Source organism: Rhinatrema bivittatum, chromosome 1 (genome assembly GCF_901001135.1).
Source record: "Rhinatrema bivittatum chromosome 1, aRhiBiv1.1, whole genome shotgun sequence".
In the NCBI taxonomy this organism is placed as follows: domain Eukaryota; kingdom Metazoa; phylum Chordata; class Amphibia; order Gymnophiona; family Rhinatrematidae; genus Rhinatrema; species Rhinatrema bivittatum.
Genome location: NC_042615.1, coordinates 225,207,458 through 225,226,685, shown reverse-complemented (window position 1 = coordinate 225,226,685; position 19,228 = coordinate 225,207,458). Strand labels below are relative to the sequence as shown.

General features: G+C 48.2%; 1 protein-coding gene across 3 annotated transcripts in view; it reads left to right on the top strand.

Annotated features, from left to right (window-relative positions):
• The first annotated feature begins 2,259 nt into the window (after positions 1–2,259).
• RNF4 (ring finger protein 4) overlaps positions 2,260–19,228 on the top strand; it is a 148,530-nt gene continuing 131,561 nt past the window's right edge. For 2 of the 3 annotated variants that reach the window (XM_029592200.1, XM_029592210.1), the window contains exon 1: positions 2,441–2,759. Coding sequence is in view for 1 of the 3 variants with exons in the window: in XM_029592191.1 (XP_029448051.1) it covers positions 2,275–2,433 (159 nt within the window). In the remaining 2 variants the exon portion in view is untranslated. The other variant, XM_029592191.1, reaches the window with a different exon arrangement.

Below are 19,228 nucleotides of genomic sequence, written 5' to 3'. Positions count from 1 at the left end.
TCAGGAGGGTGGGGGGTTTGTTAGATTTTTACTTTTTTATTAAAGATTTGTCTGCGAGCCAGATGCAGCCATCAAAAGAGCCACATCTGGCTCACGAGCCATAGGTTCCCCACCCCTGCACTAATACATTTAAAGGACGTTAGACACATTCCTACTCCCATAGCAACCTAAAACTTAACTATGAACTGATCAAAATTGAAATGAAGGCAGCAGTCCAGCTGCAAGAGGGGGGCTTCCCAGTCTTTTGCATAGAGTGTCACATGTATGATTTTTTACCCACCAGTGAGAAGTTGTACATGTGCTTGCGATGCAAAGAGCTCCTGGCTCTCAGAGAACGAGTCCGATCTCTGGAGTCTAGAGTGGCAGACCTGGAGGAGCTGAGGCAGACAGAGAGGTATATAGATGAGACCTTCAGGGACATAGTAGTCAAGTCCCAACTTCAGACTGGTAGCCCTGGTGCTGCCTTGGAGGAAGAAGGTCTCATGATGGGAGAGCATCAACCAGGGGCAGCAGGAAAGGATCCTGTAGCAAGGACCTGCTCTCCAGGTGATGCATTGTCCTTTCGCACTGAGGGTATCTCCCCAAGGCCTACTGCCCAGGAGGGAAGGGTTAGGTCGGCCATTCTAGTTGGTGATTCGATTATTTGGAATGTAGACAGCTGGGTGGCTGGTGGGCGTGAGGATCGCCTGGTAACATGCCTACCTGGCGCGAAGGTGGCGGACCTCACGCGTTACCTAGATAAGATTTTAGACAGTGCTGGGGAGGAGCCGGCTGTCGTGGTACATGTGGGCACCAATGACATAAGAAAATGTGGGAGGGAGGTTCCGGAAGCCAAATTTAGGCTCTTAGGTAGAAAGCTTAAATCCAGAACCTCCAGGGTAGCATTCTCTGAAATGCTCCCTGTTCCACGCGCAGGTCACCAGAGGCAGGCAGAGCTCTGGAGTCTCAATACGTGGATGAGACGATGGTGCAAGGAAGAGGGATTCAGTTTTTTTAGGAACGCCGCGTCATTTTGGGAACGCCCCCGGACACGCCCCCTCCCTCCCCTTTTCGAAAGCCCCGGGACTTACGCGTGTCCCAGGGCTTTACGCGCGCCAGCGGCCTATGCAAAATAGGCGCGCGAGGGCCCTGCGCGCGTACATCTGGAAGGATTTACACGCGCGGGCCTTTTAAAATCTGCCCCTTAGAGAATAGCCACTTCCATTAGCAATGGTAACATGGAATAGACTTAGTTTTTTGGGTACTTGGCAGGTTCTTATGGCCTGGATTGGCCACGGTTGGAAACAGGATGCTGGGCTTGATGGACCCTTGGTCTGACCCAGTATGGCATTTTCTTATGTTCAGGCACTAGGATGCGCCTCCTCCCCCAGCCGAGCACTACCTAAAACGGCAAGCCTCAGAGAAAAGCCCCTGCAGAGAAAAAAAACTGAAGGTAAGAATTTCCTTTTTTTTTTTTTTTTAACTCTGCAACAATAAAAATTCCCCACAGGGGTACTTTCCTTTAGGAGGCACTGGAAGAGGGCTTCAGGGCGTGGAGGGAACCAGTCCCCTGGCTATCCAAGTCCCTGGAATCCAAGGGCTCCACAGCCGGGAAGGGGGGGGGGTCTAAACCCTCCTCCCACCCCACCCCACTCCACCCAAGGGATGGCCCGCGATCGGAACCTCACACCTCGGTTAGCCCTGCAAAAACTCAGGCCAAAGCTGCAGGATGCACGACCACCATCTGCTGGAAACAGAAATACTAAGGAGCTGCAGATGGCACTAGAGTTATATAGCCGTGCCTCGAAGTTTTGGTTCTCTGCCTCCATCTGCTGGTGGGAGTACATAACCCACTGGTCTCGACTGATCTGGGTATGTCCAGGAACAATGAAGTAATAAAGAGCCATTTGTGATGATCCCACACACATAGAAGTGACACAAAAAGCCGTGCGAGTAAACAAGGCAACATACAGCAGAGGATGGCAGCGGGTGGTCAATCCTGCGGAATACAGAGTGAAATGATTGTGTAGCGTCCTCTACTCCTGAGAAACTAAGGTCCATCCAGCGAGCAGGGGAGACTGAAGGTGGCGACAAGAATCATCCAAAAAGCGTCAGAAGCCTAGGGGCGGGGGGGGGGGGGGAAGGTGGTGCGCCCTGCCATACACCCTTCCCAGCAGGGCGCACCACCAACAGACCCACGTTTGCCACTAGCCGAGCCTTGCGCTGGCTCTGCGCAGTCGCATTGCCAATACGCCTGCTCCTTTTTAAACGGGTGATTGGCGGCAGCCTGGCCCAATGAGCGGCCGGAAGGCGCCTCCCTCCCCTCTCGGCGGGCCACCTCTTGCTCGCGGAAGAAAACGCGCCAATGAAAACGCGCGGCGGGCGGTCCCTGGAGCGAGGCAGCAGGAGCAGGGTTCGGTTCCGGCTCCTGGGGGTTGGCGCGGCTGCAGTGAGGTAGGCGGCGGCGGAGACGGGGGGTTGTTGGAGTCTGGGAGCGGCCCCCGGGGGGGAGGAGAGTAAGTTGAGGGGTGATGTTTGGGCTCTTCTTGCTCGCAGCGGTTGTATTGTTGGTGGCCGGGAGGAGCCGTCCCCTGTCTTTTTCGGTGCAGGATGCACAGGCTGGGGTGAGCAGGTGACTCGCTTTCTTCCGGAGTCAAGCCCGGGCCTGCGGCGAGACTCTTCGTTGTTGCCGGTAGAGGGGAGTTTGAACTTTGTCCTGTGCAGCCCACGGAGTAAAACCAGGAGTGGCTCGGCCCTTTCGGGTTGATGGGAATGCTTAGGTAAGTCCCGTCTTGCTGTCTGCTCAGTGGAGTTGATGCTGGCCCGGGGGGGGGGGGGGGTGAGTGTAGGTAGGGTCTAGCTTGGACTGGCCCTGTCCTGGTTATTCTCCAGGCCCTGTTCCGAGACATCCTTCACGCATCATTTATATGAGGCTGTCAACTGTTTAAAAAAGACACAACTGACATGCCCGTAAAAAAAAAAAAAAAAAGAATTTTATGTTAGCACAATGGGTTAGTCTCTGGTGTCGTTGTCTTGGGTGTTGCGAGCCTACAGCTTGGTGTATATGGGAGAATAGCAAGTATAGTGGTGCACAAATAGCAATGGCAAAATGTATCTAAAAATGTAAGTTATCAGAAGAAATCTGTCGGTAAAAGAATAACTTTAGGTGTTGGCTGTTTGTATACGTTTGAGTTGCTGTGATATGGTAGCATACAGTAAAGTAGTGTGGTTGTAGTATTAGTTAAGGGTATGACATTTCAGACCCAAACTGCACTAATCCCCACCCCACCAAAAAAAAAATTAATCCTTATCAGATTTACATTAGTTTAGGGAAGAAAGAAAAAGAAATACAATCAGTGTTTTGTAGTATATACGATAGTACCAGAAGTTTACATAGATAGTGATCTGATTTTCTGTCAATAAGCAGGCTAAATTAGCCATACTGTCTGGGTGACATTCAATGGCGCATGTACATACTCTCTCTCTCTCCAAGAGTTAAGAGCTTTTGCTCTGCTGCACCTATGTGGAAGTTCCTGCATGAAGTGCGTCATCAGTCTTAATTTTTCCATGCTTTTGCATGGATGTATTTTTTGTGTTCTCCTCTTGTCTCCTCTCTTTTTTTCTAGGCCTTAGCCTTTTTCTACTCGTGCTAGCGAACCCGCGAGCGCTTTTTAGTGCTACCACAATGTTTGGCTTCAAAATACTGTCAGTGCAGACACATAATGACCATCACTGATGGTCATAATTCTTGTTACATTTGCCTGGGCCTGGACCATAACTAAGCAACTACGGCTGCATGGTGTAGCGGGCCCAAAGACAGTCGTAAAAATCCCTTCCCTGAGGGACAGGGACGTGCATCTTCAGCGACACCATCTCCGAGACACTCGGCTCATTCTTCTCTAGGCCCTAATCAACATCACCAACATGTACACAGAAGGTCAGCATCCGTGGAGTCGCAGATAGCATCTAAACACAATACCAGGCACCTGTGTTTTTTATCTGGGGTGAGTAGGCCTTGGTGTGGGGAAGATCATGATAGCACCTAAACAAAACCTCAGCCAAAGTCAGGAACACCAAGTGTCTGCTGTAGAAGCATCACTTGTGTTGTCTAGGACGTGCATTGTAGCGAGCACAAAACTGCTGACCCAGGAGCCGGCAGAGAAGCAATGCATCGCAGGCAACCCCTAAAGCGACGCACACTGAGAGCATGTTGCTTTGAAACCAGCTCACAATGTATCGATGCAAAGAGTGGGATCTCTAAGTCCACAATCTTGTGTTTAGATGCACACCCAAACCAGATTGACGGAATGGCACAAAGCAAGCAGACACAAGCAAAAAAAAAAAAAAAAAGCCAGAAGCGTATGGCTCAGTAAGCTGCTTCCACAATGCATGCGTCGTCTTTGCGACGGATCAACACCATACTACCTCCTTAAGTCATACTGAGCATTCCGTCACGATGCCAAAGGAGAAAGGAGGATATTTCCTCGACACCTCACCAAAAACAACATCTAGATACAATTCTGGACATCCTATCTCATCCGCTTTGGACTTCTTCTTCCAAGCCTCTTTCAATAAGTTCATCTTCCTCCTTCTCCCCCTCGAGAAACTATAGGTTTTATTTGGATCTCTCCACGCATTCCCACTATAGAGACTCTGATCTCCAGGAGGAGTTATCCCCAAGGGATAGATGACCTGGCCCAGAGATAGTTCAAAGGTCCATAATCAATAACCATCAGCCATCTTATCTGAGGCAATATGTCCGCATGGTAGAGGTCCTTCTAAAGCTTCTGTCGAAAGAGATTGACAGACACTCCCTGCAGAGTCTCCATTAACCTGATCAGACTAAGTCATGGAGCAGATTTCATCCATCATCAGGATTTCTCTTCTCCTTAAATCTGAAAGTTTCACCTCCTCAGTTCCCGGACTTCAACGGGAAAGGAGATCAGGAACAACCATACCACAGTCATTCAATATTTTTCCCCAGACAGACCCGTGTCTCCAGAAACAGACAGACAGGGAGAACCTGCCCTGCCAGAATCACCACGGTGGTTCCCCTCCGAATTAATCTTCTACCAGTGTGTGCATACCATTGGACCCACCAGAGGAGCCTCCAGATCATTCATTCATCTCCGCCGGAGGATCTCGCTTACTCCCGCTTCATTGAGAAGTTGGATACTTCACTAAAAGTGGATGTCCGAAAATTGCCAGACCCCGGGACAGAAATTTTTGTATTCTAAAAATACTGGAAGTTCCAGCAAAACCTTCAGCACTTCCTTCACATAAGGTTCTGGATATAGTACTCTCTAAGATATGGGTGTCCCCCTCATTCGAATCTCCCTGTATCCAGGAAGCTGGATCTGAAATTCCATTTTCAGAAGTCCTTAACCTACAGATTAGTCCAGCTATCTCAAACGTTAGTTGTTGAGTCTGCGATGAAAAGGGTAAAAAAGACGAAGTTACATTTCCCGTTGATAGCAGGGCTGAATTAGCCATGCTGTCATGGGAATTGTCCATCAGGGCCCAGGAAGCGGAGCTTCCATAGTAGAATTCAGAGCTTTGCTCTGTGCAGATGCTTGTGCCTTCCCGCACAGAAAAACAGATTCTCCTCAGTCTGTTTTTTTCAGCGCGCGGGATCGCATGCGGAGCTTCGTTCTCCTCAAGAAGGAAAACAGAATGTCAAGAAAAATAGATCCTAGGCCATCCAGCTTCAAACCGTGTTCATGTGGAAAGATTATGTCCATCACCGATGGACATGATCGATGCTGCCAGTGCTTAGGCCCCGAACATGATCAGGCTTCATGTCCTCACTGTGGCCGGATGTCGCCGAGAGCTCAGCGGCAGCGAGCTCATAAAATACTTCAGCTAAAGATGGCAGCGGGGGGGTCATTCGCCCCTCGATCGGAGGCCCATTCCTCCCTGGGTCCAGCAAAGGACAAGGCCCCAAAGGTAAGGAGGGCAGCATCAGTCGAGCTCCGGACCTCCAGGATTGGAGGTCACCGGGAAGAGGTGAAGAAAGCTCAGCATCCACGGGCCTCACCGTGATAGTCGGCCGTGCCTCGATCTGTTGAGAAAACTTCGACGCAGGCCATTAAAATGCCTCACCCTTCCAAACTACAAGTGTGGTTGAAGCCAGCGAAAAACCTGACGGCATCGAAGCATAGAGCATCCACTTCGAATCACGGAGTGTCGGGATCAGCGCATGGGGTGTAGGGATCTGCGCTTGTAAAATCAAAATCCAAACATGATGGAAAATCTTCGACACATGAGCAGTCATCCTCTACTCAAGACCCACACAGGAGGGGACCGCAGACAAAAGGGACCTCAGGGACCAAAACTCACTCAGTTCGCAGTTCATCTACATCTAAATCCTCCACTAAAAAAACATCAAAAGTCAGCACATGCATGTTCCAGCCGACATCAGGGGAGAATACCCAGACAAAGTGTTTCAGAACACTCTCCATCACCGATCGGGGATCAAACTCCAAGTTTTCCCCCACAGTCAGAGGAAGAGTTCGTTCGAGTGACTTCACATTCTTCTTCGACATCATCATCACTACATGTATATTCTGATCTCTCATCTAATTCCAGACATAGGGAATTAGACATGGGTCTGCAAGAACCTTTATATAAAAAGAGGAGAGTATCACAGGATTTACAACCACAAAAACATCTCACTGGGGCTCCAGACGCTGCCATCCTAAAAGCAGCATTGCCACCTAAACATTCAAAAGCTCAGGCAAAGCCTAAGATGTCGGCACAGACACAGCAAGCTTTTACACAGCTGTCGTCAGCTCTTTCTGACTTTTTTGAAGTCATGCAATCCAACTTCACGTTGCCTCCCTCTCCAACAGGAAGTGACCAAGAATCGCAACGCATTTCCACTCCATCCTCCCCAGGGGATAAAGACATGGAGTCAATAAGGGAATAGTCACCTCCACTGATGGAGCATCAGCCTCTTCCACGTGAACCTTTATACACCGTGGAACCGGACTCTCCACAAACGTCACCAGCGACGTCCACAGGATATCCATTCGACCCTCCGGAGGATCCTCCTGAACCATACGCCTCTCCGGAGGATTTGTCATACCCCAAATTCCTGGAGAAAATGGGTTCTGTCCTGAACCTTGAGATTCAAAAAACACCTGATCTAAGGGCAGAAACATTAGGATTACTAAAAATATTCGACATCCCAGCTGAACCCACCTCATTGCCATCTCACAAAGTCTTGGATTCAGTACTAGAAAAATCGTGGGAAACGCCTTTCACGATCCCTCCGGTCTCCAGGAAAGCTGACTTAAAATTCAGAATGAGAAAATCTCCATTCTGTTTGGTACCACAACTCCCTCATTCCTCTCTGGTCATAGAATCAGCTATGCAACGCGCAAAAAAGACAGTTGCACGCGTTGGTGCCACCTGGTAAAGAACAGAAATTACTGGACGAGTTTGCAAGGATATCATTCCAAGGAGCAGTGCTATCTGCCCGTATTCAGCAACATTAATTCTATATCATTAAATATTTATATGAATGTGTTAAGAACATAAAGAACACGCTCCCTGAGGCGGAACATCCTACAGGTGATGTTATTCAACCGGTACAGAACACGCAGGAGGGCATTTGGCACCTCCTGCGCACTATATATGAAGGATTTGAATCCTTGTCATGTATATCAGCATCTGCTATTGCGTCGCGAAGGATGGCGTGGTTACGCTCCAGTGCTATACGCGAAGACGTACATATTAAATTAGCAAACCTGCCATGCAAGGCTGAAAACCTATTTGGAGATAGGTTTCAAGAGACAGTGGCCAGCTTAAAAGAACAAGCGGTGGCAGTACAGTCATTGATACAACCCTCAAGTTATCAAACTCAAGGAAAATATTTTCCCTCCCTGCATAAACAGCCATACCAACACCGATTGTTCAGGCACTACCCACCGTATTGGACCCCGGCATACGATCAACCGCAACGCAGTCAACAACTGCAACAAAGATGAGGTCGCCAGAGGGGTCAGTGCCAACGAGGCCAACAAACGACTTCTTCCACCAAAACACAGTCATCATTTTAAAGGTACTGCCACCACCATAAATCTACATCCACCGGGCAGAATATCAACCCGACTGTCGGAATGGAAAGCAATAACAAATGATCGATGGGTTTTAGAAGTGGTAGAAAAGGGATACCAGATCCAGATTTCGAAAAAACCTCAATTACCTCATCGACCAACCAAGAGGACAACACACCAACAACCTCAGTTAGAAAAGGAAATCCTATCCCTGCAACACCAAAGAGCAATTCAGTTACTTCCACCACATGCCCAAAACAAGGATTTTTATTCACCGTATTTCCTAATTCCCAAGAAAACAGGAGGTCACAGACCAATTCTGGATCTCCGGGAACTGAACAAACACCTACTCGGGGAAAAGTTCAAGATGGTATCATTGAAGAATATCCTGCCACTTCTTCAACCCAACAACTGGATGTGTTCAATAGATCTCAAGGATGCGTACACCCACATACCAATTATCCCCTCTTCGTGGCGTTACCTATCTTTTCAGTTTCAGGACAAATATTACCAATACAAAGTCCTACCGTTTGGTCTTTTGGAGGCCCCCAGAGTTTTCACGAAGTGTATGGCAGTGGTGGTGGCACACGACAAAAAGGCATCCGCATATTCCCATATCTGGACAATTGGCTTCTAGTAGCATCCAAGCCAGAGACACCTAACAGTTCAATGCTTGGATCGATTGGGCATAGTAGTCAATTACCCAAAATCCATTCTCACTCCAACACAGATTCTTCAATTTATAGGAGCTCGTTTGGATACATTGAAAACCAGGGCTGTCTTGCCACAGATGTGAAAAAAAACAAAATAAGACCAGAGCCTTGGAAAGAGAATTTATTCAATTGATCAGAACCAGCCCGACTCTGGCCGAGTTTCGCCTTTATGGCTGCATCAGGGGCTCTTGAGATTAGATAAAATATAGAGTATATATCCGGGCACCATATATGATTATGGGACGTATCCACTGGTTCAATCACTTTTGGTATGAACGTAGAAACGACTGTTAAGATCATATCTTGGTGACTAGTCCTTCAAGTTTTGTTTAAAAGCCTGACAACGATATCCTCCAATCAATAATAGCAAATACTATTCATTCAAATGGAAGTGATATTCCGGCTGGTGTCAGACATACCATCAGCCCCTTTTCTTCTTCTCTGAAGCAGTTACTCAACTACCTGAACTACCTTTAAAAATCTGGGTAAGCAATGTACTCCATAAGGGTCCACTTAAGTACCTTAGCTACTTTTCATGACAAGAACAATAGTTTCTTGATTGCAATCCATCCTATGAAATCTTGATTTATGAGAGGACTTTCACTTTCATCCTCCTATGAAAAATCCTCCCATTCCCTGGGATTTAAATGTTTTGACAGCCCTAATGAAGTATCCCTTTGAACCAATACAGTCAGTTTCTAAAGTTTATAACCTGGAAGGTGGTCTTCCTCATCGCTATTATCTTATTTATTTATTTAGCATTTTTTATATACAGAGGTATAGCAGAGTTGCCTTCACTCCGGTTTACATACAGAACAACGTGTTACATTGAACGATGTTTGAAATTTAAGAATATCAAAGATTAACAATAATGAGCAAAGACATAACAAGGAGAATGAGTATAACAGGATAATACAGGGTGGAAACCCTGAGTAGGTGAACAGAGATATCTGGGAACATTGAAAACAGAGGACATCTGCATCATGAAACAGGAAGATTGATTGAAGGAGATATTGAAAGATAGCAGGCTATGTTAATATAAGTTCATTGAGAGCAGGCTTTAAAAGATTGGCTGAGTAGCCAGGATTTTAGGTCTTTTTTGAAGGATTTTAAGTTTTCTTGATAGGTGAGGAAATGAGGTAATGAATTCCAAAGTTTTGGGCCAATAATGGAAAGGGCTCTGTTTCTGGTGGAGGATAATTTGGCCTGTGGAAGTGAGGGAATTACTAGTTGAATTTTACTAGTAGATCTTGTTGTTCGTTGAGAGCAATGTAAGTGAATGATGTCATCAAAGGTGGAGTAATCGGCTTTGTATATTGCATTGTGAAGAATAGAGAGAACTTTGTATTCTACTCTTTTTTTCAATAGGGAGCCATTGTAATTGATTTAGAACAGGTGTAATGTGATCGGCTTTTCTTTTGCCTGTTAGAACTCTGGCTGCAGCATTCAGAAGGAGCTGTAGGGGTCTCAAAGAAGATTTAGGAAGGCCAATCAAAAGGGAGTTGCAGTAATCCAGACTGGAAAATAAAAGGGCTTGTAGGACGGTTTTGAAATCGTGGGGGTGAAGCAGAGGTTTTAGATGTTTTAAAATTTGAAGTAGCCTTCTTTTATTTTTGTAGCGATGTGTTTTTTGTAGTTTAGGTCAATGTCTATCCAAAATCCCAGGTCTTTAACGCTCTCTTTAAGATGGACGGGGGTCTTATCAAAGTGGAAGGGAGGAATTGTTTTATGATCAGGATTTTTTTTGGCAATTAGGATACATTCAGTTTTGCTGGTATTTAGACATAGTTTAAGATGAATTAGCATGTTTCTGATTGTGTCTAGGTGAGAAGCTGCTTTAGACATAGCATCTTCTATTGAGGAGGAAATTGGAATGAGGAATTGTATATCATCGGCATACATATAATACGTTGTTGAGTCTAGATAGATGGCAAAGAGGGGTAAGGTAAATGTTGAATAAGATGGGTGAGAGTGCTGATCCTTGTGGCACACCTGTTTCGAGGGGGATGGGGTTTGAAGAGCACTTGTTGTGAGAAACTTTGAAGTGTCTGTTATTGAGGAAGGATGTAAACCAACTAAGAGTCTTGCCAGCTAGACCAATGGATTCTAGACATGAGATAAGAATTTTATGATCCACTGTGTCGAAGGCTGCAGAGAGGTCTAAAAGAATCAGAAGGTATCCTTTTTTGTTGTCAAGTCCTCTTAGGATGGTATTGGAGAGGTTAAGTAGGAGGGTTTCTGTGCTGTGGTTTTTTCTGAAGCCGAATTGGGAGGGAAAGAGAATTTTGTTATCGTCTAGATGTTCGTTGAGTTGTTTCAAAACTGCCTTCTCTATCATTTTGGCGAAAAAGGGTAGGTTGGAGATTGGACGGTAGTTGTTTAGGTCGTCAGGGTTGAGGTTTTTTTTCTTTAATAAGGGTGTGATGGTGGCAATTTTTAACTTGGGAGGCAGCTCACCTTCCTCGAGCGACTTGTTGATGATTGCTGAAATTGTTGGAGCTAAAGGATAAGCAATTTCTTTAAGTGCTCGGGTGGGAATGGTGTCAAGTTCGTGTCGTGCAGGGTTGATTTTCTTCAGCATTTTTTCTGTTTCTATGAAGGAGATAGGTCTGAAATCGAGCCAAGGAGGGATGTTAATTGTTGAAGATTGAAAGTTGAAGCTTGAAATGGAGTTAAAGGTATCTGTTATTTTGGAGATTTTGTCCTTAAAGAAGAAGGCTAACTCTTGGCTTAGGTTGGTGAGGGAGCTTCAGGCCTTGGTGTATTTCTCACCTTACTTTTCACATAAATCAAACCATCATGCTCCCTATCTTTTCTAAACTGCAAGATAATGAAAGGGAAAGACTATTACATACCTTGGATTACAAAAGGGCGTTGGCATATTACAAAGAACACAGCTACACAGATGCTCATCACAACTATTTGTCAAGTTTAATCCTAATGCAGTGGGGGTGGCAGTAACCAAGAGAACAAACTGAATCCAATACTGTCATGCTTCAGTGCACCCACCACTAGCAAATACAGTCAAGACACCAGGCGCGAGCCACAGTGGCCTCAGTTGCACACATTCAAAATGCTACCATTGAAGACATTTGTAAAGCGGCCACATGGTCAACTATCCATACCTTTACTTCTCACTATTGTCTAGACCAGTGGTTCTCAACCTTTTTTCTGTCGGGACACACCTGACAGATGGTTCTCACATGCGTGACACACTGACCCATGATCGTCACGGGGCTAGATGTAAAAGTACAGTTTGCATCCACGGGAACCCCCCTGACCCACAATAATGGATATAAAGCAGAATTATGACATTCCCCATACAACTCACCCTACAAAAAAGATGTTCTGGTGTCATCTCAGTAACAGCAACTCAAACTCCTTCTACTTCCAGGCTCAATAGCCCTACTTATGAAAAGACAGCAGCTTACCACCAATGCGCATGTCCTCTTGAGAAAACACAACAAATAAGACTGATAAAACTCTTACATGCTAGTAAAATATCTCATCTCGGTAACAGACACAGAACCGACCTAACATACTCCCAGGATCTGTAGTAATGCACATAAACTAATCCGCACACAGTTACACCTGTATTATGGAATACACTCAAACAGGAGCAACCCTATCTATGAAATGGCAACACTATAAATATTAAATCAGGCCCTAAAAACCAATACACCTCTTATTAGGTTATTAGGAAAACAGAGCTAGCAAGCAGCTATAGATCCCCACACAGAAATAATTGTAAAACTATACTAATAAGCAGAATAAATGTTTCTAAACAGCTATGAACAGAATAACATCCAACAATTAAAAACTCATAAAAACTATTAAAAATTCTCCAAACACCAATAAAATATTTCAAAAAAAGCAGACACATCACAAAATAAATAATTAAAATGGCAGTCAATCAAGAAAAATAAACTTAAAAAGCCACCTTTACTTACCCCCCTCCAACAGCTCTCCTACTCCTCTTCCATGCAGGCCGTAGCACACAGCAGAAGCAGCAGTAGAGGCTAAGCTCTATACTCATGGTCATCCTCCTCAATGCCCATGTCTCTCTCACACACACACACCATACCAGTCATGCCCCCATGACCAGTTTCTGTCTCTCACACACCAATCATCTCCCAGTCTTTGACACACACACCAGTCACCTTCCTGAACAGTTTCTCTCATGCCATACACACACACACAGGCTTCCCACTCCCGTGTTCTACTTACATATACGGGCTTCTCACTCTCATAATCACTTTCTCTGTCTCACACACTCACCAGTCTCTCACTCCCATGCTTGTTCTCTCCACATGCACAGGCTTCTCATTCCCATAATCACTTTCTTTCTCTCACACACACACACACACCAGTCACCTGATCTCTCTCATGCATGCACACACACAGGCTTCCCACTCCCATGTTCTCTTTCAGATATACAGGCTTCTCACTCCCTTGCTGTGTCTCACACACACCCAGGTTTCTCACTCCCGTGCTCACTCTCCACATGCACAGGTTTCTCATTCCCATAATCACTTTCTTTTTCACACACACACACACACACCAGTCACCTGATCTCTCTCATGCATACACACACAGGCTTCCCACTTCCATGTTCTGTCTTACATATTGTGATGGCTCACCGTCCGTGAAGCCTCGAACGCCGCTCTTTCATCTCCAGTTCTGAGCCGCCAGCAGTTGCCCCGGTCCCTGGAGTTCGATGGGTTCACGAAACTCCCTGAGTCTGTGCCTCTGCTGGCCCCAGTTTTGCTGGGCTTCGGGGTTCTATTCGGGCAGGGTTGGAGGTAAACAGCCCCCCCAAGCCCCAGAGACAACACAGAGAGAGGGATAGTTCCTTCAAAGCAGTTTAATAAGTAACAACTGGCTGCATTACATGGAGTTTGTCCCCTCCCCCTCCAGCCCTCTGATTCCCTTACAAGCAGTGCTAGTGCAGAGCACTCATTTACCTCCTCTGTTCAGCCCTATTACCAACCCCAACGGCCCCTTTAGGGTAAAGCTTATACTTCTCCCCTCCACCTGGATTACTCTGTATCCATGCCTGAACAGGAGGACTCCTCTATCCCCGAACCTACCTCCATCTCCTCCTCCTCTGACACTGAAGAGCTGAGTTTTTGTGGCCAGTTCCACCAAGGGGGCACACCCTCTTCCACCACCTCCATGGACTCATCAGTGTCTACCTCATTATCCTCTATGCCTGCCACCTGTTCGCCTTCAGGCTTCCCTCCCCTGTCTGGTGGCGTTTCAGGGAAGCTGGGATTTGTAGTCCTTCTCTTCTCCTGCGCCCCCTGCTGTCTGGCCCTGGTATTGTGGTTGTGCTTATGGTAGCTTGTCAGCTCCTGCCAGCGGCCGGGCTGCGCTACATCACACACCCCCCCCCCCTTTTAAAAACCCTGGAACTCTTGGGTACCGGAGTTCCAGCTCCCTCCCCCAGGCGTGAAAGAAAGTCTGCATTTACGTGGTCCCTACCCGCCCTATGACGGACCTCAAAACAGTACGGCTGTAGCGCCAAGTACCATCTGGTCAGCCTTGCGTTGGATTCTTTCATTACATGGAGCCATTTCAAGGGTGCATGATCAGTAACTAGGACAAAAGGGCGACCAGCCAAATAATACTTTAGTGAATCAATCGCCCACTTCACCGCCAAGCATTCTTTTTCAATAGTGGCGTATTTGCGTTCATGCTCATGCAACCTACGGCTAAGGTACAGTACCGGGTGTTCCTCCCCATATTCGCTTTGTGAGAGAACGGCCCCTAATCCCGTCCCAGATGCATCGGTCTGCAATATGAAGGGCAGAGCAAAATCAACGGCTTTTAATACGGGATCCTGGCATAGGGCTCTCTTAAGGTACTCGAACGCGGCTGCTGCGGGGTGTGCCCAGCCTAATTGATTCGGTGTTCCTTTCCTTAGCATGTCATTTAAGGGACATGCTAGGTCGGCGAACCGGGGTATGAAGCGCCTGTAATAGCCTACCAAACCCAGGAAGGCCCTCAACTGCTTCTGCGTCTCAGGCCTAGGGTAGTCCTGAATACACTGGATCTTGTCCAGCAAGGGTTTAACCACCTCCTTCCCCACTACATGCCCCAAGTACTTGACCTCTCTTTGGGCCAGGCGACATTTCGCCGGGTTGACCGTCAAACCGGCTTCCCGTAACGACTGGAGGACCGCTTTGACTTTAACGAGATGGGAGGCCCAATCAATAGAGTGAATTATGACATCGTCCATGTACGCAGCAGCATAGTTCATGTGGGGACGTAGCACTATATTCAAAAGGCGCTGGCAGCAGCGCCCTGTAACCCAAAAGGCATGCGTACGAATTGATACAGGCCCGCCGGGGTGGCAAATGCTGTTTTTTCCTGTGACTCCTGATCTAAAGGTATTTGCCAATACCCTTTTGTGAGGTCCAGGGTGGTTAGGTAGTGGGCTGTCCCCAGCCTTTCCACTAACTCGTCCACTCGGGGCATAGGGTATGCATCAAAACTAGAGATGGCATTTACGAGTCTAAAATCTATGCAGAAGCGCAAGGTCCCATCGGGCTTGGGTACCAGGACTATGGGGCTACACCATGCGCTGCTAGATTCCTCAATAACCCCTAACTGCAACATCTCCTCTACTTGCTTTGTGACCTCTGCCTGCATAGCCTCAGGCAACCGATAAGGCCTCCTCCTGACCACCTTCCCCGTTTGAGTTTGTATGGTGTGGGTGACTAATGTTGTACGGCCCGGTAATGGGGAAAACACATCCCCCGCCTGGCTCACTATCTTCTCCATTTGGGCCCTTTGTAATGGGGTCAAGTCTACCCCTATTTTTACTCCCTCCTTAAGATCCAGATCCCGTACCTGGGGACCTAGCTCCCCTTCCTCCTCGGGTACCCGACCGGCTGACAGACTCTCCCTCTCTATCCAGGGCTTGAGTAAATTGACGTGATAGACCTGCGGGCGTTTGTGACCAACCTTAACCTGATAATTCAGGGGTCCCAAACGTTTTACTATGATCCCTGGGCCCTTCCACTTGGCAAGGAGCTTATTGGGGGATGTGGGTACCAGGACCTGATCCCCTTCCTGGAATTCCCGCTCCCTTGCCCCTCGGTCATAGTACTGCTTCTGCTTCTCTTGGGCTTGTCTTAAGTTATCTCGGGCTATCCCCAAAGCAACCTCTGCATGCTGCCTCAAACCATCCACGTAACTTATTACGTCTTGGGGCTCTGCCTCTACCCCACTCCATTTCTCCTGAATGACATCCAGCATACCCCGGGGTTGTCGCCCAAAGATTAGTTCAAATGGGGAGAACCCCGTAGAGGCCTGGGGTACCTCCCGCGAGGCGAACAATAAGAAGGGGATAAGCCTGTCCCAATCCCCCGAATCCCTCTCCAAACAAGCCCGCATCATAGATTTCAGAGTTTGATTATATCGTTCAACCAAGCCATCAGTTTGGGGATGATACGCAGCGGTGCGCGTGTGCTTTATGCCAAACTGGTTCCACAAGTTCGCCAACTCCCGGGACATAAAGTTGGTACCTCGATCTGTTAATACCTCCCTGGGGAACCCGAACTCACAGACGATTTTTACTAGCTCGGGTGCCACCACTGAGGCTCTTGTGGACCTCAAGGGGACGGCCCAGGGATACCTAGTGGCATAATCCAGCACCACTAGAATGTACTGGTGTCCCCTCTTGGTCTTTTCTAACGGTCCGATCATGTCTACCGCTATGCGGTCCATGGGTACCAGTGGTGTGCGAGCCGGAGCTCTTGTTGAGACTAATTGGCATTTGGGACATGAAGAACAATATTTCCTAACGTTCCTGTAGATGCCCGGCCAAAAGAACCTCCTCTTAAGCCGAGCTAGAGTACTATGTATGCCCAAATGGCCCGCCAGGGGATGTTCGTGGGCTAGGGCCAGAACATCGTTCGGGAAGCACAGGGGCACCAAAAGCTGTTTGTGAGCACCCTGCCCTACCAGTCCTTCCTCTACCCTATAGAGTAAACCTTTTTCCACCATGAAATAAGGATACAATGTATTTCCTTTATTAGTAATAGGAGGAGTGGGCATTTTGGCCTGTTTCCATGCTTCCTGAAGCGCCTGATCCTGGAGCTGTTCCTCCCTGAATTCTGGAAACCGGCCTAGCAATGTCCCCACTATCTGATTCGTGCGGGGCTCCTCTTCTCCCTCCCAAAAGTCTACCTGACCTCGCTTTTCTTTCTTTCTCTCAGCGCGGGGTTTGCGACTCGTCCCTGGTTCCTCCACTACTCCCGCCTCCCCGAAGGGAAAAACCTCCCCGATCCCAGGTTCAGCGTCTGAGGTGCCCTGCACCTGGGTCTGGGCTCTAGTAGTCACCAGGGCTTGTTTGTCGGCCAATACCTCTGCGAGAGGCTTCCAGTCGCGCCCCAATAGGAGGGGTACGGGTAATGCTTCGGCCCGGGCGACTTCCAACATATCCTCATAAGGACCCCACTGTAAAAGGACCTCATACACCGGATGCTTTCTTACGTCCCCATGTACACAACGTATCTGGGCTTCTCCCTTTGGGGCTCGAGATGCGTTCACGCCCACTTGTGTCGCAGTTCTCCCCGAAATCAAGGACTGACTGGTGCCGGTGTCCAAGAGAGCTTGCACTCTATGCCCATTGACCCTAACCCATTGAAAATAGGGGGTTGTTTCCCTGGAGGCTTCCCCTCTACCTGACCTCGGGGGTTGCACATAGCCTACCGTCACGTGAGGGCATTCCCTCTGGAAGTGCCCCAGTTCCCCACAATGAAAGCACTTGAGTGTCACTGACCTCCTAGGGGGTTCCCAGCCTCGGCCTTGCCCCTCAAGCGGACAGGCTGCCCCCTCTGGCTTTGGGGATCGGTTTCGCCCAGCTACCGGGCCCCCCAAACCTTCTCCCTTTTCCCGAGCGAACTCTCTAGAGGCTTTTATTTTTGTTAAGGCGGGGCTAGCAGCCACGGTGGCTTCGGCCTCTAGGTACCTCTCGGCGTTCACAATGGCCTTCTCGAGCCCAGTTACCCCCTGACGTATCACCCAACTCCTCATCTGGGCAGGTAACGCCTCTATATAACGCTCTAGAATAATCATTTCCATAATCTTTGTTACAGTTTTACCCTCGGGCTCTAGCCACCTGTATGCCAAGTCCTTCAGGTGCTGAGCCAGGGCCCGAGGTCGATCCGTGGGTTGAAAACACGTAGCCCGAAATTGCCGGCGATACCAGTCTTGGGTCACTCCCAGCCTGTCCAATATAGCCGCTTTCAAAACAGAGTAATTGACAGCTTGTTCCGGGGCCAGTGCCCTGTAGGCCGCCTGGGCTGCTCCGGTTAAACAGGGTGCTAATCGGGCAGTCCACTGTTCGCGGGGCCAACCCGCAACACTAGCCACCCTCTCAAAAGTAACGAGAAAGGCCTCGGGATCATCACCAGGCCCCATCTTTTCTAAGTGAATGTTCCAGGGAGCTTCAGTCCGAGCAAGCCCCATTGCTCCCGGAACATGCTGGGAGGTACCTGAGGGTCCTGCGGTAAGCTGGGCTGCCCATAGCTGCGTGACCTTCCGCTGCTCATCCAGAAGTTGTAGCAGGGGTCGTTGTTGCTGCTGCTGCTGTTCTATCATCTGTTTCATCAGTTGCTGCATGCCTTCCTGCTGCTGCTGCATCTGTGCGGTTAGCCACTTTAATATCTCCTCCGACGCCATCTCTGGAAGAAAACAACAGCGAGACCCAAGTGTGGCCGCTCAACACTCAAGCCCCCCAGTCCCCAAGCAGGGCAAGACCACAGGAAAACAGATGGGTGGAAAAAAAAAGAGAGAGAGAACAACAAAAAAAAATTTTTTTTTATTTTTTTTTTTTAAAGATCCCTGCAAGGGTTTAGGTTCTTCATCCCCACCTCCTGGATAATCTATTTTAGTGTTGCCGAGGTACTTTTACCTTCACCCAGGCTAACGAATGCCTTGGTATTTTCAGCTGCTCCTTCCAGGTCCTCTGGACGGCGAGTTCCACACATCCCACTGCTGCCACCATGTGTGATGGCTCACCGTCCGTGAAGCCTCGAACGCCGCTCTTTCATCTCCAGTTCTGAGCCGCCAGCAGTTGCCCCAGTCCCTGGAGTTCGATGGGTTCACGAAACTCCCTGAGTCTGTGCCTCTGCTGGCCCCAGTTTTGCTGGGCTTCGGGGTTCTATTCGGGCAGGGTTGGGGGTAAACAGCCCCCCCAAGCCCCAGAGACAACACAGAGAGAGGGGTAGTTCCTTCAAAGCAGTTTAATAAGTAACAACTGGCTGCATTACATGGAGTTTGTCCCCTCCCCCTCCAGCCCTCTGATTCCCTTACAAGCAGTGCTAGTGCAGAGCACTCATTTACCTCCTCTGTTCAGCCCTATTACCAACCCCAACGGCCCCTTTAGGGTAAAGCTTATACTTCTCCCCTCCACCTGGATTACTCTGTATCCATGCCTGAACAGGAGGACTCCTCTATCCCCGA